Source organism: Poecilia reticulata, linkage group LG1, assembly GCF_000633615.1.
Source record: "Poecilia reticulata strain Guanapo linkage group LG1, Guppy_female_1.0+MT, whole genome shotgun sequence".
Taxonomy (NCBI): domain Eukaryota; kingdom Metazoa; phylum Chordata; class Actinopteri; order Cyprinodontiformes; family Poeciliidae; genus Poecilia; species Poecilia reticulata.
The window spans coordinates 1,065,670-1,092,530 of record NC_024331.1 but is presented as its reverse complement, the minus strand read 5'-3'; the positions used below and the strand labels follow the sequence as shown (position 1 = coordinate 1,092,530).

General features: G+C 37.9%; 1 protein-coding gene and 1 long non-coding RNA gene across 2 annotated transcripts in view; both read left to right on the top strand.

Annotated features, from left to right (window-relative positions):
* The window catches only part of LOC108166304 (glutamate receptor ionotropic, NMDA 2A-like), a 122,245-nt gene that overhangs the window by 22,777 nt on the left and 72,607 nt on the right, over positions 1-26,861 (top strand). Inside the window, exon 3 of the mRNA XM_017304851.1 lies at positions 24,005-24,229. Within this exon, the coding sequence (XP_017160340.1) occupies positions 24,005-24,229 (225 nt within the window). The remainder of the gene's footprint in view (positions 1-24,004; positions 24,230-26,861) is intronic.
* On the top strand, positions 2,859-4,164 carry LOC103462216 (uncharacterized). The gene is made up of 4 exons (XR_533301.2): positions 2,859-3,275; positions 3,801-3,856; positions 3,957-3,999; positions 4,088-4,164. It is a non-coding gene; the product is annotated as an uncharacterized LOC103462216 (long non-coding RNA).

The window sequence follows — 26,861 nt, the reverse complement described above, 5'->3', positions numbered from 1 at the left end:
TATGTAGGCCAAGTCTCCTGTTGGTCCAAATTCCAGCAGTGTTTTTGCTGGTATTTAGGCTTTCCATAGTATTATTGTGTTAGAAAGGGCACAAGGTTTCCACTCTTGACCTTGACCTAGCCCTAAAACAGTGCATTCATTAATGAGCTCAAAACAGTCCGAACTGATTGAATGAAATCTCAATAACTGAGAATGATTTTGTGTATTAAGCGTAATGAACATGTTTTCTACAGCCCACAGACCTATTCTAGCTTTTTCTAGGAAGCGTAATAGTTGATTTTCACATTAATAGACTGCTAACATGCTGCAACTATTTTATTTAGTTGACATTAAGAAAAGAATGTCAATTTTTGTTCTCCTGTAATGCTTGATGATTTTAGTTTAAGACTTGCCTCCTTTATTTTTTTCAAAGCAGTGGTATGATGTTTCGTCATGTTCGTCACATTATTTTTTTTATATGAAAAATAACTGTCTTCATGTCAATTAATTGTAGCAAGGAACACTAAAGATTGACAAAAGTAGGGATTTGTTTTATATCATGATATATATCAATATTGACTGATAAGAGAAATTTTATTGAGATAGGATTTTTTTTGCCATATCACCGAGCCATACCGTGTCTTCTTAACCTCCAATTTTTAAATGTGTGTTTCCTTTCTAAACTGTTATGGCTTTGGAGTTTCCCTCCTTAAAAATAGTTCTAAATAGTCACGTAGCTTCATAATTACATGCCTTGAAAGATAACATTCACTCACGCATTACTTTGCGTAAACAAATTTGTTCCATGCAGAAAATTATTGCTACTTTGCACAATTGCACACGAGAAGTCTGCAGCCACAAGCTGTTTAAATCTTTCTATGTACTGTTCATGACACTTTAGAATCCAATTTTCTCTATGAATTATAATTATTACTTGCAAACAGTCAAAATTCATATATCAATATTGTTTTAGGTATCAGCTTCATGAGAAACCATAAATTCAGTTTCAGAAAAAACTGCAATCAGATCCAGTTCGTCAAAAAAAATAAATAAATTAGTGTGTTCATTTCACAAAAAAAATATTTCACAAAATAAATATCAAGTCGAACTTAGCACTGATCAAATGTGACAGCTTTTTGCTATAGGAGATCTACATTTTCCCCCCTTTTCTGCTAAATACATTTGTCTTTTTTGAACAGCTTAGTTGAGAATCTTCAAACTTAGAGTACCAGTAATATAACTCTTAAGGCTGTACCCAGTTCAGTAACCTCATTTACGGTTTGCAAAGCATTCACAGTGCAGAGGCGATATAGTCTTCTGTTATTGTTGAACCTGTACTCTGTTATGGCTAAATGGGTAATTAGTTTTTACTAAATGTGCCTTATATAACAATGTTAAGCTTTGCTGCAAAACACCTGTGCCACTTTAGTGGCCGTAACATTTCCTGGGTTTAGTGTGACAGCCTCATATAAAAGGTTACACTGTAAAGGGCAAATAGCTGCATTTTTGCAATACTTCATTGTAGTTGTGTTTAGGTTTGTAAACTTTGTATAGTTACATTTATATCTTGTCTCAAACTGTAAAAAAAAGTGAAAGAAATTGAGTATCATTCAGACTCGGTTGAGAAAGCAGCAAAATGTTACTGCTAAGAAATGATATTTCCAACACTAAACTCAATTTCACTGTAAAATATTTGAAGGTCATTTAACTTGAAAATGTAAGTCCACCTACTGCCTTCAAAATGCAATTTAAGTCAACAATAAAATTCTTTTGGAAGATTAAAGTTCATGAAGACGATTTAACAACAAGGGATAAGTTGTCTAAAATGTTTTTTTTTAAGTTCATTAATCTTAAATTATGATTTTTAACTTAATGATGCAATTTAAACCAAATAATTATTTCACAATATGCAAGAAAAAACTGCCCTCAGCTAGTTAAAGAGCACACATTTCTCCATTAATTTTACTCACATAATTAAGTTAAAATAGGTACTTATTTTACTTTTGAATAACTTAAATTCTTGTTTCAAATTTCATTAACAAAATTTCTGATCTGATAATGAATTTTATTAAACATAATACTGCGACAGACTGGCGACCTGTCCAGGATGTATCCCACCTCTCGCCCGGAACGTTAGCTGGAGATGGGCACCAGCAACCCTTCCGACTTGGGACAAGGGTGTACAGAAAATGGATGGATGGATGGATAAACATCATAATGAATTATGCTCATTAACATTGTGTGTGAATAGAACATTATCCTCAAGCTTTATAAACTATCAGTTGGATTAAATAAACATTTGCTTTAATAACACACAAGAGTCAGATCAATGTAACAGACTTCCATCTCACTTACGTTGCAATACAGGATACAAAAACATGCCGCTAAGCATTCTGGGAAATAGTTCCCACTCCTGTCTTTTTCTTCTTTCAGTTTTTTTAAGTGCTAACCTAAAATCTCTAGTTTATTCAACTCTTGGAGGTTTGACAAAATTAATAGAAAGTAAACACAACTTAATACTATACACAGCAAATTCAAAAGTGTTAAATGTTTTGGTGTTAGTAGACTTTTTGCAAAAGCAGAGTTAATTTTACTCTTATAAAGTCACTTTCTGTTTATGTAACTCTGGGGTGTATATTATTAGTAGTTAAAATCCAGTGTTAAAACAAAGTTTTTCCGTATCAAAACTAGAGGTGTTATATATATACTGTAGTAGGGTGCCCCATTGTTGACTCATGGTTGCAAAAAACCTTACCAGACTGACTGATTTTAGTGACATAGTTGGTGTAAAATATTTAATAAAATGTTGTGCTACATGACTGGCTTTATTTTCACTCTTATATTTGACTTTATGACGCAAAAAACTACAAATTAATCGTCCTTATTTTCTCCAGGTGCATTCTGGGTTAAGCTTGTCACCAACGTCATCATCAGTCACTTGGCAACAAATAGCAAACTAGCTAGAGCTACGGAACTTTAACATGTTTTGAATTTGTGTTGTTTCATCATTAGTGACCAGTAGCCTCTTGTTTCTGTTCTTCTCTTGGTTTATTGTACTTCATGTCAGATGGACTTCAAAATGGCATAGTCGCTCTCTGTGGTGGTGAAACTTGTTAGCTCCGCTGTTGCGGGCATGTCCATGTTGTAAGGTTAAATTATCATGAGCTTTATTCTTTGGGCCCGGTCATTAGCCCCGCCCCCCGGCCCACGCCGTCTTGTTCCGCTACTGCGTCACATGTTTGCCTGAGGAGCGGAGGCAGCAGTATGGCGTCTTGTCTGGAGCTTATTATAACAAGGTAAGTTCCATGTTAAAATGATCATGTTTTTCACTATTTCTTATGGAGGCATTTATTTTTCCGTTTGCACGAGTATTGATTCATATACACAGGTTGCTTAAAGTATGTTTATTTGTCCAAACATATATATCGTGATATCCAAATATCACGATATATATGACTGTTTATTATCTTAACCTAACATTGAAACTGTCTGGAAAATCAGGAGGCCATTTGAATTAGCATTATTTAGCTGCGGGTCGTTTTCTTTAAGTTTTTGGCTGTAGACTGTAAAATGGGGGAGTGGCTGTGCTGGACCGTTGGCTTGATCTAAGCCACAGGTGTCAAACTCCAGTCCTGGAGGGCCACTGTCCTGCAACATTTAGATGTGCTGCTGCTGCACCACACCTGAATACAATATTTAGGTGATTAGCAGGACTCTGGAGAACATATCTACACAATGAGGAGGCAATTGAGCCATTTGACTCTGGTGTTTTGTACCTGTGGCACATCTAAAAACTGCCAAAATGTTTTTTTCTTTGTCAGTGTCATGTTGGTGATTGAATCCTGTTATGAAGACTTCAACACATTTCTTCAGACAGGTTGGCACGACTTTTAATGCTGTCCAAATTTTTTTCTATAAGCCGACTAATTTTTTTAGTAATTATTTCTGACTTCTTTATGCTTTGTCTTGTAAACCAGGTGGGCAGAGTAATTTGAATGACTATGACTGTGACACACACAGGTGAGTGATTAATTTTGCTCACACTACTTTTTAAAATATTTATTTATTATCCTAATGTTTCTGCTATATTTCTTGTTTTTCCTTCCAGGCTGGAAGTCTTCCTCCTTCATATTGGTGAAAACAAGAGCAGCACCAAAGACACTTCACTATCGGTGACCACAAGACGGCACACTTCACCTTCAGTGCAAAGTACCATGACCTTTGTTGTATATTGCTGTCAGTGCTGTTTGATGTTTTGAAATAAAAGTAATTATATTCTGCGAATGGTGCTGGTGTTTTTGTAGCATCTAATGTCTTAAAATGAATTTGGAGATTATTGATGGCCAGTAGTTTCTGGGGGGGGGGAAGGTTTTAATTGGTCTAGTGGCTTTTGGTAGTAAATTGACAAAAAAACGTGGAAGACCGGGAAGCCAACCCACGACAGCCGCATTGAAAACTAGAGCCTTCATATGTGGGCTGTGCTAATCCCCTACGCCACCACAGTACACCCTGCCAGTAGTATTTCAAAACTCTGATTTCTATGTCAATATATATTTTACACTGTTCTGTGTTGGATTAGCACATTCATAGTGTTAACTTTTGACAGTATACACTAGTTTTTGGGTAGATTAACACTGAAGTGTATTTGATTTCAGCAACTGTGAGTGTTGATTCAACTCTATCAGAAATAACACTTTCAAAAGTGTAACTTCTACACCATCCAGTGTGGACCTATATAGACACCTTAAAAGTGTAAAATTTAACTCTGTAGGAGTTGATGGAACACTTCCAAATTTGCTGTGTACTTTTCACGTGAAATAATCAGTTAATGTTTTATTTGTGAGGGTTCTGCTGCATAATAGTATGGTAGCTTCCAAAATATTATTCTAAGGATGCTATCTATCACTCCACTGAAACTTGATAGGTCTTTTTTTTTAATAATAAAAACATCAATGCTGCATACAGAATGTTATCAGGGGAAGGGAGATTAACACCTCTCATTAGCACTGTGATCACAACATACTTGCGTCTGGAATCTGAGTGTTGAGCACCTCAATCTATGGATATGATTGAGCAGGTACTCAGTCATATCCATGGCATGAACTGTGACAGTTCATGCCACAGTTCAGCTGTGGCATAAACTGTCCTTAGATTTGGATTGTTCTTTTTCCGAAACCCAGGAAGCCAATTTTTTCCAAGGAGGAAACCATTTTTAGTGGATGGGCACTTCTCCAGTCTTGTCACCTGTTTACATTCAGAGAGCCAAACTGCATTTTCTACATAGATGATCTTCATAGCAAAACAATCTGTACTTGATTTTTTTTGTGCATTTGGACATATCCTCAAAAATATATATACTTTCAAGAATACAATGTGTTTTCTGTTGACCAAACCAGATTTATAGACAGTGCCATTATGTGTGCTTTGATGTGTTAGAAGTGTGAGTCATAGTCGTATTTTCATGCCGCAAAAGTAGGTTTTAAAATTATGATGAACTTTGAAATGAATCATGCTAGAATGGGGATACATCCAGGGTGTACTCACCCTCTTGTCCAATGGCTACTAAAAAATGTGAACGTGTAACATCAAGAACAGAACTTTTACTGGGGAAATTGGAAAAAGTCACAGTACTGAGACAGTGAAACAGCCTCATCTCTGCAACCTATCAGGCTTTCTTTTAAATGATCAGTAATATTATGTTTCTAAACACATGGTATTATTTCTTTCAAAAACAAATTCTGAGTGGTTTAATCTTATAAAGACAACTTTTTGCCTTTATAAGATTTGGATATAATCTTCCATTTTTTTCACCATTAATACCTCCAACAATAACATGTTATTGCTGTTTTCTTATACTCCCACAACTTCAGGCTGTCTTTGCCAAATTGCTTTAAAATGTGAATCTTCTAAGACATCCATCTTAAAAATGCTTAAAGAGTAATCCCAAACCCCGGCACGACTAAGCTTTTGATGACTCAGAAATTGAATCTATATGCAGACATGTGCAAGCAAACTCTTTTCTCTTTGTTTGTTCTTTATGTGAGGCACAGAAATCATTTAAAGCAAAATAGTAGCAGCTGAAAATAATTACAAAACATTGAAACATTGCAATGCTTTAATAACACAGCTTAATTGTATTAACAGTTTAATAAAATCAGAATTCTGTCAGTCACTCTTTCCTTTTTACATGGATTAGGTCATTACATTGTTTAATTTATACATTCTCACTGTCTAGCTTCAGGTCATTTTGTTGCAATAGATTCTTCTATTAAACAAACTCAACAAAAAAAAAGCTTTTTTTTACAATGATGAAATAAATTCTTAAAGGGATAGTTCAGTTTTTTAAAAGTGGATTAGATGCCTGGGTCAGAATGATCTGGTTCTTTTACCTCTCGCATCCCCGCTGTCTGACAGTGACATCTGCCGCTCTTCTCCTGAGTGCCAGATAACTGATGTTTTTTGAACCTGGTCTTCCCTTGCGCTCTCAGCCACGCTGCTTCCCGCTTGCTCTGTTTTGATGTCGGCCGATTACGTCATCAACAAGCATTATCACGGTTAGCCAGTAGAAGATATACCATAAATATATCATTTGACACATAGTGTGAACTGCACCAGCTGAAATTTAACAAATGTTGCAATTTTGGTCCCACATTGAACAGAACGCCATGACACTTCATCACACCCTGACTGGAACCATGGAGAAGGTGGTCAGATGTGATGGGAAGATGGATTACTCTGTATAAGGGAAACCTTGGAAGAAAGCCTTTGAGAGGTTGTAAAAAAACATAAGACTGGGGCAGAGGTTCGCCTTCCACCAGGACGACCCAGCCCTAGTGCAACCAGAGCTGTGAAAGTGGAAGAGGTACTCATACTTTTGCAAGGCACTGAATTTCACTACATTTGTGTGACAGGGTTCTCTTATGACTTGGACAAACAAAAATTACTGCCCAAGGCCAAAGATCATTTTAGTGAAATTTATTAAGCTTTTCTTCAGGTGAACAACTTGGAGAGGAACAGAACATGTACAAAGGATGTCCCAGAGAGATTAAGATCAAACAAACAGCAGTACCTTCAAATGCAAGAGTCCATCACCTTCAGTGTTACTTCTCAGGAGTCTAGCTACAGACTGACTCAAAGTGGAACACAGTCCTGCTTTTAAAGGCCCTGCCCACAGCAAAAAACAAGCAAAAACAACTAAACAATTACTTCTAACTCAAGTAAACTCCTAAAGTAAAGAAAGTAATAATAAATAAATCTAAGAAAAAGAAGAAAAAAATATACATATAAATAGATAAACTTGTGATCAAAATACAATACTCAATTTAATAGAAAACATTCAGTACATGCCGATGACATCACTACGTCATCACATGACTCTCCTGGCGCGCCACAGTCCGGGAACAACCCTGCTTGAAAACAGAACCGGGAAAATGTTTGGAACTGAAAACAGCAGGTTAGGATGGATATGTTAACTGGAGCAGGAACACCGCGTGTGCACCCACGATGAACCATGTCAGTTTAAGCTGCAACAAAAAGTGAGTTAGTGATTGTGTATGTTTGTGTGTAAAACCGTGTGTATGTGTGCGGGTGTGCTCGCATGCTGACACAGAATGCTTGTGACGGCTCCTCCGTCACAATTTGTCTCACTTTTTTGTTACTTTGCTATTCTTTAACTCAGTGTGATGTAAAAAATAATAGCAAAAATCCATGTATCGAGATTATTTCCCCAGAAATTTGTTGCAAAATATAGTCTTTAAATGGGTTTAAAATGGGTTCATATACTGTATCTCGTCAATCCCATCAATAATAGATTGTTGAAGAGAGTGGCATGCTTCTCATACATAAAAATGAGAACAAACCCTATTTTTTTTAGTTAAAATTTAATTTATTTTATCATTACATCAGATTGTCTAACAAGACTTACCAGCCATTGTCTGAAAGTGCCCTGTGTCATTTTAATGTTTCAGGTCCTTTCAATAATTAAGAGCTAGGAAATTTGCATTATAAATTCTTAAGGAGGGCTCAGTCTCAGTTCAACATACTGTTTAGTGTTTTTGTAACACGGGTGAGTTTGGTGTTTTTAACTTGTTGGGTTTGCTACATGTCTAACAAGTTGATTTTAATCATTTTTATTTTAGAAGCATATTTCATACCCAAAAACTCTGAACTGTAGGAACGAGTCAGATGACAAGATGATAGAGAAAATCCATATTAAATATGGTATACTAAGGGGTAATTTTATGTTAGTCATCAAATTACCTTAGAGGATGTTTTCTTTGATCATAAAATAGGAGCATTTATTTATTTTTGTTTGGCTCAGCTCAAACGTTTTCTTCCTTTTCTCCACTAATTGAGATGATCTACAACATGACTGGAACCATTTTTGAAAAGTCATCACCTCAGGACACATCCTTTTCAAAGTCGTGTTCAGTATCTGATGGCTGTGAAGAAAGCAGTGAAGGTTTTCATCAAAGTATCTGTGTTTAACGTCACTCAAACTGTCAAGTGCAGGTTTACTCGTCACTGTCTTTGTTGTCCAGCTTTGCGGAGCGACCTCAATACTAGATCTTAGACTGTGGAGTTATCTGTGGAACTAAAGAGGAGAAGTACAACTGCAACAAAGGCATTCATAAATGGAATCTATGTTAAGACAGATAGACTGATAAGAAGACTGGAGCAAGAATAACTAAGCTAAATAATAATAACTTTTTCGACCATCTGCAAATTGGTTTTACACTTGGTGATGAAAAAAAGTACCATTTATTATGTTGAAAAAAATTAATTTATTTTTACTTCGAACATGATAGTAGTATAAAATCATGCACAAGAACAAGGAATGCAAAAGACACATTTTTGCACCACAGTAATCTTTACATTCTCAAAAAGGAGTAGGAAGAAGTAAGAAACTTATGAACTCCTACCCCATAAACTCATACTATATTTTCAGATGGGCCCTCATTATTGAATCAAATCAAAAATAAAAATAAACAGGTTGATTAATTTGTCATTTTATCTGGGTTTACATATGTCTTAAGTATATACATCCATATATCCATACTCACAAACTCATATGCGTTAGCCTCAATTTACATATACACATTAGTGCTATCTCTCACCTATTTTTCTGAACACAAGAGTTAGGCAGGCATTCCAAGAAATAACTAATTATTATTTATTATTTCATTAAAACATATTATCACTTGGAATCAGCATGCCTATAGGCACCCATCTTCACCTGATCAATGGCACACATTGTACTGGCCTCTTCCCCTCTCCCTGTTGGCCCATGTGGAGATGGCCTCCTGTTGCCTTTTCAGGCTGTATATGTCCAAATCATAGAGAGTCAAGTCTCTCTGGAGAGCTCTCAATCTCCCATTCCATTCTGGTTCCATGAGGATGCCCTGGTCCTCCTCCTCCATACAAGGTACACTACTAAAGTTATCTTTGTTTATCAAGATCTCTGTCATTCTTTGTCTGACAGGTCAATGAGATCAATTTACCATGAAAATCCCAATTAAAGCCTAAAGCTCAGGACAACAAAACACTCAGCAGCAAAACAGGTGAATTGTATCAGGAGTCAGTGCTTGCCTCAAGCAGAGAAGTTAAAGTGTCTTGTCTCGTTCAGAAGGGAAATAGATAGAGATAGATTGATGGATCGTTTTTCATAATGTAGACATTGCTCCAGTATTCAATAGTGAAGAAAGAGCTACCTAAAAGTGTATGCCAGTCTGTCTGTATTTCCACCCTCACTTATGGGTCATGAGTTGAGATTCAAGGCCAAAGTAATGATATCCTGGATAGGAGGTGTCTGCTAATGGTGGTCAAGATTAGCCTTAGAGATAGAAAAGAGAAGACATGAGACAAACTCAGAACACCTGGGAGGGAGTATTTATCTCTTCAATCCAATTCAGTGTATTTATATAGTGCCAATTCACAACAAATATAATTTCAAGGCATTTTACAAAAGAATCATTTCAACTCATTTTCATTTCTGGCTTGGAAATGCATTGGGTTAAACCCCAGAATAAACTTGAGCCTATCACTGGCAGAGGGATGTTAGGATTTCCCTCCTGGACCTGATTTTGATAAACAAGTAGTTATACGTTGTTAAAACACTTCTTTTTTTTTTCAACAGCCAGATTCTATATCAAGGACTATTTGCTGCTTACACTCCTTGTGGATGGTGTCAGTGACTATCTGATGGACAAGTGTGAGGTCAGCAGTCTTTCACCATGAGTGTGGTAGAATGTCAGACGGATGGTGTGTGTCCTCAAAACCAAATAAATTCTATTAATTCGGCTCCATAATACTTAACATTCTCCTAAATAAGAAGAGTGAAGAAGTAAAAGGGTAAAAATCTGAATTGCACACAGTAATTCTGTTTGAAAGAAGGTGCAATGCCTATAAGAGGGGATGGAATCACCTTTTCCTAAAATGTATTTGGCAAAGTCTTAAATGATGTGACTCACCAGTTATTTCTGCTCAACACGTCCACAGAGTAAAGTGGTTCACTCAGTGATATAATGTCTTAGATATTCCCTAGACCAGATTAAGTATATTTCCTTGTGGAACAGCAGATTTCAATAACTTTTTCATAACTTAAAGCAACATAGCATCTAATGACACTGTATAGTAGCACTGTACAGCTTAATTTATTTGTCACGAACCACTGATGGTTTAAGTCTCGACTTTGTGCTGTTTTGAATAACGGAAAATCATTTTATGATTTCATGACATCACTTCCCACACAGATTAGTCACAAACATTTCTCATGATTCAAAAGTGGAAACATTTTTCCATATTCTTGAAAATTGTATGTGAAAAGAGTCTGTCAGGCTGTTAAGAGTTTCACATCCTTAAACAGATAAATAGGTGACATTTCTTTACATCTGTTTGAAATAAGACAACAAACATTCAGCAGTTTAGTGTCCATATGGGTGGATAACAAAACAAAGTGATCTATAACCAAGTCATAAAAAGCTCATTTAAATGTATGATTTCAAAGTTAATCTGTAATATTTCCTGCATGCTCCTTGTTTTATTTTATTAATCTTATGTAATTCAGAAAGGGATATTTTAATACCTACTTGAAATGTCTCCTTTCACTGTGATGCAACATTTCAGATGATTTCAGGAAAAAAAATTCTGGATATAGAAACACAGAACATGCACAAATTAAAAGATAAATGTACACAGGCCTGAATTATAAATTACTGATCAAACAGAAGGACATTTTCTTTCAGTTGGAAGGTTGAGCTATTATAATCTCTAAACCTGTTGTTTTAGTCAGAAAATAGCATTAAAATGAAAGTCAGAACTAAAATTCTGTCTTCCTTCCTTCATCCCTTCATTCCTTCCTTTCTCCCCTCCACATATTGTGTGTCAAGATAAGTTCAGGATTGAATCTAAGACATCCATCTCTGCACCAACACTCCTGAGCTCCTTCTTGGATATCCCCAGGTATTCCACTGCCTGAAGGGAAATACAATCCCGATTAGGGGCTTGAATCACATTAGGTGATTTTATTTTATGATTTGGGTGAGCTGCATCTGTACTCTGAGCAGGGTTTCCCCCAAAAAACTTGCTAAGCTTGATAGTTGGGGCGCTGAGGTGGTCCACCATGGTTTTGTATTAAAAGATGTTAAGTTGACAGGAAATGTAAAAAATATTACTGGGTGATTATGTTACTGGAACACATTGCCAACAATACTTAAAGCCACAACTATAGAGTCTTAACAACAACAAATCTTAAAATAAATATCAATTATTTGAACTTCTGTTAAATCCAAATTAAGTCCTTCTTAAGGCCCCCAGGCCTTCAAGGGTCCCATAAATGCTAACATCTAAATACAGACAGAGATAAAGAAATGTAACATTTGTTTACTGAGAATTTTAATGCCATTAAATTTGATACATGGTTTCAGGAAAGATAAATTAAAATACTTTAAATTGTATAACGTTTTAATTTCTGATTTTCAGGAGCTGGTAAGTGTACTTTGTAAAAGTTTAAAGGACAGACTTCATAGTTAGAAGAATGGGATGAACTTGGTAGTGGTGTTGTACAACTCACTACCACTCCTGTTGACAAAAGGAGAGTGTCAGGCTGGCGCTCGACTTGCTTTGTTGGTTTTCCAGTGCTTTTGTAATAGCCTTAATGTGGGATTAACAGTCCAATAAAAAAGAAACAGGTTCAATAAACATCCTGAACACAAAGAAACGGAAACACAAAGTCATGGTTCCTTTTCTGCTAATTTTTAATTCAAAAGATGCAATATTTAGTAGTGGATGATTTGAAGCCATTCATCTTGTAATTACTTTTGCAGTGAGCAATGGTCAGTGGATAACTGATTAGATTTTTCAAGTAAGTGACCCAAACGCTGGGAGCAAAGTCCAATGCTCTGACTTGTGTCATTTAATTGTTTCATGACTTTCAGTCGCTCCGAGCATCACTGGTCTCATGTGCATCTGTCAGCAGCCGTCAGTCAAAGTTCTTGGTTTTGTTGGCTGATTGCGCAGAGAAAAAATGTCATTCTTGTTTTTCTTCTTTATTTTATTTATAAAATGAATTTTTCATAACTGGCAGAGCAAAGCATCACTTGCTGTAATCACTGAACATATAGGTATGTTCAGTGATTCCGAGGTTAATTTGAAGCAGCACCTGGTTTATTGCCACTAATGGCAGTAATTTATCACCGGCAAAATAAAAACTGTTCCTCCTTTCATGAGGTCTAATCTGTGATCTATGCAAAATAGATGTATTCTTTTCAACCTAACAATGTTCAACTTTTCTCCTGCTTTTGCAGCCTGTAGTGTTTCCTTTTTAAGGGTGACAAGTAATGCATTGACGTTTATATAGGAGCAGTTTCTCCTGTTTTACTGTGACAGTAAAATCAGAGTAAAAAAATTATGGATTTCCACTATAGAGTTTTATAAAATGCTAACGGTTTGACACTTCTGCTATGTTTGTAATTAGGCTGGGTTCATGGCATTGACAATTTTTGATAGATTTAGTGGTAGATTCTGAAGATCCCTAGTTATGAGGACTCCCCTTATATTTCGAGACCAGAGTATGACTCTGATGACACCTCAGACATGATGGATACGCTTCTGATCAAACGTTTAAGACGAGTTAAAAAAATGGCAAGATTTCACTTCTAAAGGCGAAATGAATAAATGGAAGGGAGACAAAAAAAGAGTTAACAATTTAATGCAAACAGCCATTAAAGTGAAATGGATTGTTCATCAGTTGATCAAAAGTTTAAGGCCACATTATCTAAAAGCCCAAATCTTAATAAAAATATGGATCTATTGCCATTTTCTGGTAGATATTCACACTGTCATGAAATTCTGATGGCAAAACCAAAAAAACTTTCTCTCTCTGAATGTTTTCGGTTGGCTTGTTGAGCTGCATTATCTAAACTTACAGTTTAGGTTTTTTAAGATCTGAAACTTGAAAAATAGTTTGGGTTTAGCGTTTTCATTTTATTTTGATGTTTGATTTTAATTTTAATGCTTTCTTTTATCTAATTTATCCCCAACTCTCAGCACTTTGATCCAACTGTGCTGAAACAAAGTGCAGCTGCAGTCATTCTCATCATTTTTTTTAAACCTCACAAATGTGGATTCTGTTTGTGTATTTCAGATTCACTCATCTGCTAGATTTTGTCTCCATGTAAGACACAAATAACTAATGTTGCACCAAGGTCTCTGTACATCAAAAACCATAAAACACGCAAACGAACATATCCAACCTAAGTCGTGTATTTTCACAGCTTTAACACAATCTGTCTTTTATGCATTTTCTCTACGGAGTTTGGAGCAAGTCAGGAGCATTTGTGTAGAATTGTTTATTTTTTGCACCCAAAAAGAAGATAAATCTCCCAACTGTTAGACACATTTAGAAAGTTCTCTTACTAAATCTGTTCCTCAGCTATTTTTTCTGCATTATCTTCATGTTTTTGATTGTACGTTTCATAACAGCAGATAACGTTGCGTACAACCACTTGTTTACTGACCACTGGTCATATCTGTCACACACCAGTGTTTCTGTCTTGCTGCTGTGGTAGAACATCACCAGTTTGGTTTTGTGTTTTTAAAGTAAAATGCAAGTACCTGAACAAGCTACACACACAAATGGACAATGTAAAATTATTTTTTATTTTACAAATTTTTTTTTTTTAAAAGCCAGAAAGCAAGGTATATGTTCTGAAAGATGCTGCCAAAGATGTTGCGCCTCCATCTGCAAGTATTTCCAATTATTTTTCCCAGTAGACACACAGCATATAACAGACTGGATGAGAAAGTGCAGAGCATGGTGAGCTTCTCACAGCGCTATTGGAGCCAAATAAAGCTGAGAAACAATAAAGGTGGGTGGCCAAGTCTCTTCATAACTTTAGAACATTGTGGATCTTTCCAAACAGCCAAATCACTTGACTGTTCTTCCCACTGAACTGTTCTCTGTAAGCTCATTATTTGAACGCATGACAAATGAACATAATTTATATTATGAAGTCGTCTTGCAATCGGAAGGTTGTAGATTTGTTTTGGGCTTCCTCCTGTCATGTCAATGTGCCCCTAACTTGCCTGCTGATTTGCTCATTGGTGTATAAATGTGTGTTTGTGTGAATGGGTGAATGTGGCTCTAATATTAAGCACTTTAAGTGGTCAGTGTAACTGAAAAAGCACTTTCTAACTTCTGTCCATTTACCATATCGCTATCGTCAAGCACAATAATGTTATCACTATCCTCATTGCTGGTTTCTATATTTTCCACATCTTAACTTATAAACCCTCACACATTAATTGCTATCCCTGTGTGCGTGAGCATGTATAGTAAAATCCACTGTACAGATACTTAATATGATAAACATAAACTACCTCACTAAAGTGGGAGAAAAAGGAACACAATTTTTATTGTTTTAACTTACAAATAAAGACCTTAAAGGTGTGGCTTCATTCATATTTAGTTCACTTCCTTTGGAAAGCTATGAACAAAATAAATGTAACTATGGGTGCATTCCCCATTTAGTCTGCTTTAATTAAACTTGTTTATATAGAAAGCCTGGTTTTGTTAGGGAAGGTGTGAATATGTAATTGCATTCGGATTCGGACCAAAAACAGCAAACTGTGACCCGCCTAAAAACCGTAGCAAGTGAACTCTGCTACGGTTCAAATGTATACGTGAATGCCAAGAGAACCGCAGACCACTCCAAAAGCTGGAAGTGGACATTGTGGCATTGTGGGTAAATACAGCTTAAAGAAACGTGAGAGTCTAATGCCAGCTGGAGAAATGATTCATGGTCTTTTACGAAAGACAAATGAGAAACCCTACAACTGCTGAAATCTGACACCACTCCATTTTTTGTTTACATTTCATGAAGAAGGAACGTGAGCTCACAACCTCTAAAGAGGCTTCATGTTGTTTCCATCAGTAGTTCTTGGTGCAGCGCCCTCACAGGCGAAGGGGGTCGACAGGTTTTGCAAAGGGTTTGGATCGTTTGACACAGTGCAGCGTGAAGGTGACCCACAGCAGCTGAAAATGGAGCACATGTTTTACCAAAACATAAAACCAAATTGTGTTTATGTGTTAGAATTCTCTAGTCAAAGTCTAGATCAAAATGCAATCAAGAATCTGTGACAAAACTTTAATTTAACCGTTAACAAACTATATCAATCCAATCTGACTGAGGTTAAACTATTTTATGAAAAGAGTGGTCAAACATTTCAGTGTCTATAGCTGGTCGAGACATTCAGCTGAGACTGTAGAGAAAGGGTTAATACAAAGAGTTGAACCAGGGTGGCTGAATAAAAATGTATACCACACTTGAAGTGTTTGTCATACAAAACATTTTGAAAGCCATCTATTCTTTTCCTTCCACTTCACTATTACGCACTACTTTGTGTTGGCATATCACATAAAAATCCCCAACAAGTACACCGAGGTTTGTGTGTGTAACATATCAAAATGTGTATTTTGCTACATTTGTCTTGTGTGTTGTGTGTGTTTGATATCAGTTACCATGTTTGTCCTGTTGTGAAGTTTGTTTTTCATTCATAGCGGAAAAAAGTAACAATACCAATGTTAAAATATCTAACTGGATGCTTACTGCAGGTGTAAAATGATAAAATGCTACAACATTGTAGTATGAATGAACTATGAATACTCTTACACACCATTATCAAGTAAATTATTCTATTAACACAGGTGATCTAGAGAGACTATGTTCTTTTTTTGTTGTTATTCATGAAAACTGAGTTGCGATATTCTCAGAATATACTTTATGGGGCTTTAAACTCAGTGTTTGTGCTGTATTTTAATTTAGTTTTATGCTGAATGTTAAAACGAGATGAGGCTGAGCTAATGGGTAACACTTTGTTTGAAGGGGTGTGCATAAGACTGACATAACACTGTCATAAACATGACATAACACTTGTCATGAACATTAAGGAGTCTTTATGAATGTTTATGACAGTTGTCATGAAGTGTCATTCGGTAAATAATGACACTTTTAATGCAAAGTTGCTTTAAAAGTTGCATTGAAAGTCCATTAAAAATGCCAACTTTGCATTAAATTGTCATTATTTACAAAATCATGCAGAGTTGGCACTTTTAATGGACTTTTAATGCAACTTTTAAATCAACTTTGCATTAAAAGTGTCATTATTTACCGAATGACACTTCATGACAACAGTCATAAACATTCATAAAGACTGCTTCATGTTTATGACAGTGTCATGTCAGTCTTATGCACACCCCTTCAAATAAAGTGTTACCAGCTAAAGCAATATTCACGGCGTGTAATCAAGACCTCAGTAAACGATTTGAGAAACAACAGTTTAGTTTGACTATTTAGAGTTTTCTTCATGTGACATTAAGCTTGATGTCTTACCTCATTCCCATTTGAGGTCTGAGCTGCATCTTTACAGATCTTGCTTCTGTTCAGAATGTACCTACAACACAGTTTCAGTTTCTGATAATTGCTGCTACTTCTGTAAGTCAGACACAAATTTCATGCAGATTACCGGTAAATTATGTGCATACAGTATATAAATATGATTCTTCCTCTTGGAGTGTGGGAATTAGATTTTTGCTGAATAACTAATCTGTGAAGAAAATAAAACAAAAACTGATGAACATTGTATGACTAAAAACTCTATTCAAAGCAATATTAGCAGAAAGGGTGGGAGAAAGATGCAATTAAAGTTTTTTTGCAATAGTGGCTGTGCTGGGGTAGAAATAATAACAAAGATGATGTGATTTACTGCTTCATTATTCAACACTTTGGATGAGTTATTTATGTCTTTGTTGTTAATGTATTGTTTGACTTTATATAATGCCTTTTTCATGAAAAAAGCATACATTTTCGAAAACTTCTGTAACATTTCAGCTGCCCCACCATGACTGAGGCTGAAAAAGTACTTAAAACTCTCCTATGCAGATAATGATAGAGCAGATCACAAAATATAACAGAGTAAAGATGGTCCTGAAACAGACCATCTGTGAACCAAAACAGAAAGGCAAAGAATGGCTGCCAGCAAATGAAACATTGAATTGAATCAGCCAATCACATCACAGCAATTCAAATTAAGTTAAAATTCAAAAATACTTTATTGATCCCAAAGGGAAATTAAATGTCGTTGTAACTCATATTAATTCAAACTCTTCAGAGTTATTGCCGATAGTGGTGGCTGTTGGAGGGAAAAATCTCTTGTAGCAGTCTGTATTACAGTAAATCTGAAGAAACCTCTGACTGCAATTCAAAGCATTTAGACGTGTAGGCAGATTGATTATGACTTGCTGAGGTTCTAACCCAGTGACAGAATGTGGAAAACAGTGGATTAATGTGACTTTGAACCCGTCACGGGTCTTGGTGCCAGAATGGGTTCGTCTGAGTGTTTCTGAACCTGCTGATTCTTTATATACCTTCTGACTGCCCCCAAGTGGTCGAAGATCCTTATATAATAAATCACAAACCATCTTGTGATTCCAAGTATCTTACCGAGGAGAGTAAACCAGTGCTATGCCTTGCATAGCATGAGACTGACTAACATTAATATGGCTTCAACATTTCAGTTGCAGTTGCATGACTTGCATAGAAGGGGCAGGTATGTGTCATATGTATTCATTTCAAAGCAGTTGATTAAAATGTGTATGCCACACCATCTGATACACAAGTATCTGATCATTCACTTGAAGCTGTGCATTGCCATTGAAAAGCAAGACAAATTAACAATAGAGCAATGAGTTAAAAAATATCTGGACTTTAAGATGCCATATATAGTGAAAAGCGCTATAGTAAGATCATAATTTGTGCTGGCATCTTTAGACACTGAGGCTGCTTGGTTGGCCATGAATGAAGGAATAAAATTGTGGGCTGATAGATTTAAGCAATTACACCCACATGATTTAATTTAATAAGAGTTAGGGGTAACATAGCAAAAGCAAAATATGTGCTTACATTCAAGAAACTCAGCCTGGGTTGTGTTAACAATACACAATGTTTAATCATTGTCATTAAAGCAGCTTGAGGGCCTCTTAGTGCTGACTCCCACTTGAGTATTTGGCTTGTTGTCTTTTGCTTTGACGGAGGCACAATTTTCAGTTTTTCGTACATTTAGATTTAACTTCAGAGGAGAAAAAGATGATGCTTTGCTTGTTTCAAGTGAATTCAAACAAGTGTGGTGTTTGAGAATTATAACTTAAGGTCTCGGTATCATAGTGTCTATGAAAAGTATTCATACTATCAGAAATTTAACCCTTTAAATGCTTTTACAAATAAATCATGATAAACAAAATTAGACTTTTTTTATATAAAAAATTAAATAAATAAATAAAAAAAACTTTTAATCTCAAAGTGAAAACAGAATTCTACAAAATAATGACAATAATGACATGAAGTCTGTGACTGTTTGGACAGGTGTCAAACAGACTTGCAAATCTGGACATTGCAATTTTACTCTACTAACCCTAACACTAATCTTTCCATTAAAAATTGTTCAAGGTCTCTCATGTTTCATGGGCATTAGCCGTAAACAGCACTTTTTAAGTCCTGCCACAAATTCTTGATTAGACAGACGTCTGGGCTTTGACTCGACCACTCCAGAACACACTTCTTTTTTGTCCTTAAACCATTTCTATGTAGATTTAGGCATCTTTTAGGTATAAAAAATTGTTATACATGACTTTTCTATATTTTACTGCATTGATTTTATCTTCCACTTTTACAAGCCTTCTAGGGCCTGCTGCTAAAAAGGTGAAATGCTGCCACCATAAAAATTCACATTGGGGATAGTGTGTTTGTGGTAATGTGCAGTGTTTGGTGTGTGCCAAACAGCTTATTCTGGCCACAAAACTCCACTTTGATCTCATCACACCAAATACCTTCCTGGCGTTTGACCATGTTGTCTTGCGTTTTGTTCAACAGAAGCTTTCTCATTGTCACTTTCAAGAAAGGGTTTGACTAGTGAAGAACTCAGACAAAAGTTGTTGTATGCCGAGTATCTTTCACCTCAGCTGCTGGAACTTGTAAGTTCTTCAGCGTAGTCACGGTGATCTAGTGCTCTCTCACTAGTGTCCTTTTTGTATGGCTGTTCTCACTCAGTTTGTGAGGACGGTCTAATCTAGGCCAAAAAAACCAAAAAGAAAAACGTACTGTATTTATTCAATTTCCAGATGGTGAATTTAATTGAAATCCAGGGGATGTTCAGTGCTTGAGAGAATTTTTATGTATCCATCCCCTTACTTGGAAGTTTCAATAATCTTTTCTCTGACTTGTTTGGGGTATTCGTTGGTTGTCATGTTTTTATTGTAGCCAGAAACACTGATAACTCAGTGAATGAACTACCCAGACCCAGGTGTGTCACTTCAGACACAATCACTGCACTCAGCTGATCTCCATTTCACTCATTGTGAGACTACAAGCACCAGTTGGCTGGATCATTATTGAATTAGGTCAGTCACTTTAAAGAGGGTGAATATTTATGCAATCATTTATTTTATGTTATATATTGTTATTTGCATGATATCATTAATTAAAAGTGTAATTTTCACTTTGACATTAACATACTTTAATGCAAAACTCAGAGAAGACTTTTTTTCTAGCTCTGACGTTTTATGGTTTACCCTCTGTGTGGATGGTGTCAGTTCTTGTCAGGAACAGTCAAGTTTACTGTTTTCTACATGAATGTACAGCCCATAAAATAGGACTCCCAATTAAAAATATTTTTTAACTGGGACAATATAAGTGTCTCAACAACTTAATGTTTGGTTGTCATTAGCTGCAGCCCTCCTTTATACCTAACCATTTTACAAACCATGGCACAGCACACTTTGGTTCCTGGCAGTGTTAGTGCTGAGGCTGACTCCTGAAAAAAAGTTAATGTAGCCTTGTCCTGTTTGGTAAAAACTGACACTAACTCTTTCAGTCAGGAGTGCAGCTCTGTGTGATCCAGCAGCGTATGCTAAGTGCTGCTGGAGCTAAAGGCTATTCTGTGGGCACCAGGGCATATAGAGCACACTGAAACACACTGACTTTCCTTATTGACCTGATTAGATGGGGTGTAAGATGACATGGATCATACACACACTCATCCAACTGGAAACACATTATTAAAAAAAAACACTCATGCACACACATCAGGAGATTTCCCAGAGAAAGATGTACAGGTACTATATGGATGCATGGGTAAGAAAAAGGGAGCTGGAAGATGAAGAAATCTGGAAGAAGTAACTTAATTTTGAATATGGAATGTTTCCTCCTGGGGTGCTTTTTCAGCTCTGCTGGACTGTGGTGGTGTAAAAATTGGCTGAGATGCAATGTAGCATTCACATCATGGTTTCATTAGCTCCCATTCAGCCCCAGGCATTTCACACTGCATTTCCTCAACTCATCTGCCGCTTTTCAGATCTGCTCTCATTACAGAGAAAGGTAACAGAGAGTGTGTTGAAACAGGGAACTACTGCTCAGTCTCCTCTGAGCTAGACTGGTACTCCGTTTAGTAGATGCCATTGGAAGACACACTTTTTTTTCATTACAGTAAATGTTATTGATTGATGCAGACACTTGTGTGCCTTCAGCAATGTGGAAACTTTCCCCTCTACACCCCACGAATGAGGTAAAATCAGATTACATTTATTTCAGGGTTATTTTATCCATTAATCGCTGGCACTTTACTGTGCACGTTGCCTGCGGGCATAGATTATGTTCAAATAAACGCAGACACTGGAAGAGCGATTCAGGGCATCTGAAGCCCTATAAGAGGTTTAGCAGGGAAAGTTAAGTTTAACCCTCATCTTAAAATGGTCAGTCTTTTTGATGTTAACTTAGGAAATATCTAAAAAGTAAAAGGCAGAAAAAGGACAATATATTTCCTGCTTCATCTAATACTTACTTATCTTATTGTTAATCTTTGCTTTTGTACATGACACTTGACCTCATAATTGAATTTGTATATCAAGATAACTTCAAGACAATCTAAGAAACCTGGGAGGTTTCACAGCCTTTCAAGACGAGACACTGTAGATTTTATTAAAAGTCTTAATTCCTATAAAGTTCTGCATAAGCAGTGCCTACTACATGATAAATATCTTTCTACTTTTCTTTTAAGCTTAGCATACTATGAGTGGAGCAGTAACACATTTCTTGTAGTTGCTCACCAGGGGTCTCGTGTAAAATACTGTGCAACTTTGTAGGGACAAATTTGGAAAAGTGCAACGAACGCACAAAAAAAATTCAGATGTGTGAAGCAGTGCGCATACATTTGGCTGCACGACTTTCATTTATACATCCCAAATTGAGTGAAATGGAGCACAGCTGCTGGTGCCACATGCATCGCCCTGTCCCCACCCATAAATACATTTGTGAATTGGTATAAATACTCAGAAGACGCCCACCACGTGTCCAAATAACCATGGCAACTGTCCGTGCTTGTAGTAATACAAGTAATTCTAATAATAAAATTAACATATTTTATTTGAAAGGTGCCTTTCATGGCACACAAGGTCATCTCAACAACAACAAAAAACATAGTAAACTTCAAAGCAAAAAATAACAACAAAACAGAAACAAAAAATAGTGTTGATTAATCAAGTGGTAATACTTTTTGAACAGCAGAGCTTTCAGCTGGAATTTGAAGACAAACAGTTATTTCACAAAGAGGAAGCATGTATTGGACAAGGCCAGCGTGCCACTGCATTTATTAGGAACTATTGCACATCTAAGTTGCACATTTACTACATTAAAATGCTTTCTATTAATAAAGACACGTTGAGGGATGACTGTTTGACCCGGCATCAGCTCCAGCTGCACCGGTACTGTTAACGCACGGCTCCTTCTTTAAGGCTGGGGATAATAAACTATCACCAACACGTCCCTGCAGATCAACTATTGATCTGCAGGGACGTGGAACTATTCATTTACACATGAAACCAGGCAGAGCAAATAGTTTGTAAATAAAAATATCTAAATTAAAATCTGGAAATATCTTTCGGAACACCTCAAAGTCTCAAATGGACATATCTGCAGAACTCTAGGAGAAAAACAAAGTTGAGGTTACTTGCTTCACATGAAATATTAGTCTTAGTAGATTAATATAAACAATGGTAGTTGTGCTCTTTTAATTCATGTAGCTTTTGCAGTTGTACCCTTTAAATAAATATAAAGGAACCTTGCTTCCTGTTAGCAAAGCTTGCAATAGTTTTTCCAAATACTTATGTCTTCCACACATTATTTTAGTTCAAACATTCACAAACAATCTTTGCCACTTTGCCTTTGCCACTTTTTTCTTACAAAAAACATCAAAATAGATGCAGTCTTCTTAAGTACAATTATGAAAATAGCAACTGTAAAAACCAGCTATGCATTACACAAATTATGTATGGAATTTTGTCACTAATGAAGGAAATTTTTTTTTATGAAGGAGCTTGTGAAGTCTTAACTGCTTTATTGGCCTGAAAATAGCGCTGAAAAAGCAACATTGTGTTTTTCTTTTTCTCTTCTAATAACAAATATGCTTTCGTAGCAATACAAAAAAAACTTAATGTGTGTTGTGAGACTGTCTTTCTAGACCAGTGGTTCTTAACCTTTTTTGGGTACCAAACCCCACAGTTTCATATGCGCATTCACCGAACCCTTCTTAGTCCCCCCCTCTCCCCCTCCCAACACAATATTCTGATTTAGTAATGTAATTATATTAGCTGTGTTACCACCCCCACACCACTAGAGGCAGTAGCAACCCCGAAAAGATGCGACTAAGGAGCAGATTTAGTAAAAGAATTTGGTAAAAACGGTGAGTTTTGCTGAAAGACACAAGCTCCTTCAATCAGGGCTCCTCCACAGCTCTGATTGGCTAAGCAATGTAATGTGATCCTCTGGAGCAAGTGATGGCAAAGAGGGGTGCGTCATCACGACTTTACACAAGTGTGTCTTTACCTCCGTGGCAGATGCTCCACCGAACCCCTGAGACCGACTCACCGAACCCCTGGGGTTCGATCGAACCCAGGTTAAGAACCACTCTTCTAGACAAAACAAAATTCTTCTGAACTAGTGGGACATAACCTCCCATCCAGTTTTCTCCAGCTCTGACACTAAGCAAGCCTCCTCAGACCAATTACCTTATTTTCTAAAAGGTAACACTCTGGAGTGTTAAAAACTGAGGCAATAGTCCTTTCAATTGTTTTTTGTTGTAATGGCACTTAAAATTGATTAAAGAATGATAAAATTGTTTTTTTTATATTGGCTCTACATCATTGTTTGACTGACACTTACTATAATGAAATTTTCCTTCAGATGGTCTGTAGCTGATCACTGTTAGCCCAAAAATTATTAAAATGTTCAGATAGATTTTTCTTAAGGAAATGCTGTTAATTTCTCAGTCTGTTTTCTATATTTTCTTCCATGTTTTCCAGAGTTTATTTAATGTGTTGAAAACAAATCATATCAATTCAGGATTAACATTTAAGGCCACAGTTTTTTCAGGACAAAAGTATTGATTTCATTCTTCCCATTTGCCTTTCTGTGTTCTGTAGGGTATGATGGGTGTAGTGGGCTGGACCTTGGTCCTACTCTTCTCAGTCACAATGCCCGTGGCATCTCAAAAGCCTCCAAAACTCAAGGTGGGTGTGATTCTAGGCCAGACACGCCCAGTAGCTGACCAGAACCTCAAGCCTCCTCAACGCCCTGATGATCCACTTGAAACCTCTGTGTTCATCCTGAAGATCAACCAGACAGACCCAAAGTCTGTAATCATAGAGGTGAGAACGGTTTACATCCTTAAGTATTTTAAGGAATCACACATTTGACAACAAACCTTCTGACAACCTTGGGCAACAAAATTATCTTTTAAACTTAAAACTAACAAAAGTTCATTGGGGTCCCCTTCTGTTCTGTGGTTATCACAAATCAGGCCTGGAGCTGGTGCACATTGGCGAGTGCCTGGTTCCTGGGCTTTTACCCATGGAGCCTGGCCAGGCTCAGCCCAAAGAGGAGACATGGGTCCTCCTTCCCATGGGCTCACCACCTGTGGGAGGGGCGAAAGGGGTCGGGTGCTGTGTGGGATGGGTGGTGGCTGGGGGAGGGGACCCTGGCGATCCGATCCTCGGTTGCAGAAGCTGGCTCTTGGGACATAGAATGTCACCTCTCCCCAGCCACAGTTCACTGATCACTACCTGGTGGTGAGTTGGCTCCAGTGGTTGTGGAGGATGCCGGTCAGACTTGGCATCCTCAAACATGTTGTGAGGGTCTGCTGGGAATGTCTGGCAGAGTCTCCTGTGAGACAGAGCTTTAACTTCCATTTCTGGCAGAACTTTGAACACAGGGAGAGGTGGAGGACATTGAGTCAGAGTAGACCATGTTCTGTGCCTCCAATGTCGAGGCAGTTTTTTGGAGCTTTGGCCGTAATGTAGTAAGTGTCTGTCACGGTGGCAACCCTTGAACCCATTGGTGGACACCTTCAGTGAGCGATGCTGTCAGGCTGAAGAAGGAGTCCTACTGGGCCTATTTGGCCCGTGGGACCCTGAAACAGCTGATGAGTTCAGATCATTGAAGCCGTTCCTCAGTCCAAATGGGATGCGGCTCCGCTGGTTGCTGTGGCAAAAAATCGGGTGTGGGAGGAGTTTGGAATGGCTATGGAAAAATACTTCTGCACGGCTTCGGGGTGATTCTGGTCCACCATCTGGTGTCTCAAGAGGGGGAAGCAGTTCAGCACCAACAGTGTTTATAGTGGAGATGGTGTGCTGCTGACCTCGACTCGGGACATTGTGGGCAGAAAACTTTGAAGACCTCCTCAATCCCACCAATATGCTTTCCATTGAAGAAGATGAGCCTGGGGACTCTGAGTCGGGTTCTCCAATCTCTGGAGATGAGGTCGCCGAGTGGTTAAAGAGATCTTCTGTGGGGGTGGACGAGATTCGCCTGGAGTTCCTTAAGGCTCTGGATGTTGTAGGGTTGTGTTGATTGACGTGACTCATCAATACTGCATAGACATCGGGAGCAGTTCCCCTGGATTGGCAGACTGGGGTGGTAGTCCCCCTGTTCAAAAAGGGGAGCCAGAGTGTTTGCTTCAATTACAGAGGGATCACACTCTTAACCCTCCCTGGCAAGGTCTATTCAGTATAAAGTGTCAGTCGGATAATTGAACCTTGGATTCAGGAAGAGCAGTGTGGTTTTCATCCTGGTCGTGGAACACTGGACCAGCTCTACACCCTCAGCAGTATCCTGGAGGGTGCATGGGAGTTCGCCCAACCGGTCTACATGTGTTTTGTGGACTTGGAATAGACTTTTGACTGTGTCCTCGGAGAACCCTGTGGGGGGGTCCTCTGGGTGTATGAGGTACCAGGCCCTTTGATACGGGCTGTTAGGTCTCTGTATGACTGGCGTCAGAGTCTGGCTCACATTGCTGGCAGTAAGTCAGGTTCGTTTCCAGTGAGAGTTGGACTATGCCAAGGCTGCTCTTTGTCAACCAAATCTGTTCATTAATTTTATGGACAGAATTTCTAAGTGCTGTCGGAGGCAATCCATTTTGGTGGCCTTAGGATCGCATCTCTGCTTTTTGCGGATGATGTGGTCCTATTGACTTCCTCAGGTTGTGATCTACACCTCTGGCTGGAACGGTTTGCAGCTGAGTGTGAAGCAGCCGGGATGAGGACCAGTGCCTCCAAATCTGAGGCCATGATATTGAGCCAGAAAAGGGTAGAGTGCCTTCGCCGAGTCAGGGGGATGTCCTGCCCCAAGTGGAGGAGTTTAAGTATCTTGGGAACTTGTTCACAAATGAGGGAAAGAGGGAGCAAGAGATTGACAGATGGATTGGTTTAGCGTCTGCAGTGAAGCGGGCGCTGTACTGGTCCGTCATGGTGAAGAGAGAGCCGAGTCAAAAAGCAAAACCTTTGATTTATTGGTCAACCTACATTCCTACCGTCATCTATGGTCATGACCAAAAGTACAAGATTGCAGATACAAGCGGCTAAAATGAGTTTTTTCCGTAGGGTGTCTGGGCTCTCCCTTAGAAATAGGGTAAGAAGCTCGGAAATTCATGAAAGACTCAGAGTAGAGCCACTTCTCCTTCAAATCGAGAGGAGCCAGTTGAGGTGGCTTGGGCATCTGGTTAGGATGCCTCCTGGACGCCTCCCTCGCGAGGTGTTCCGGGCATGTCCCACCCGGAGGAGGCCCCGGATAAGACCTAGGACCTGCTGGAGGGACGGTGTTTCTCGGCTGGCCTGGGAACGCCTGGAACAAGTGGCTGGGAAGTGGGAAGTCTGGGCCTCGGTTCTTAGACTGTTACCCCTGCAACCCGACCCAGGATAAGGAGAAAAGGATGGATGGATGGATGGATGGATGGATGGATGGATGGATGGATGGATGGATGGATGGATGGATGGATGGATGGAT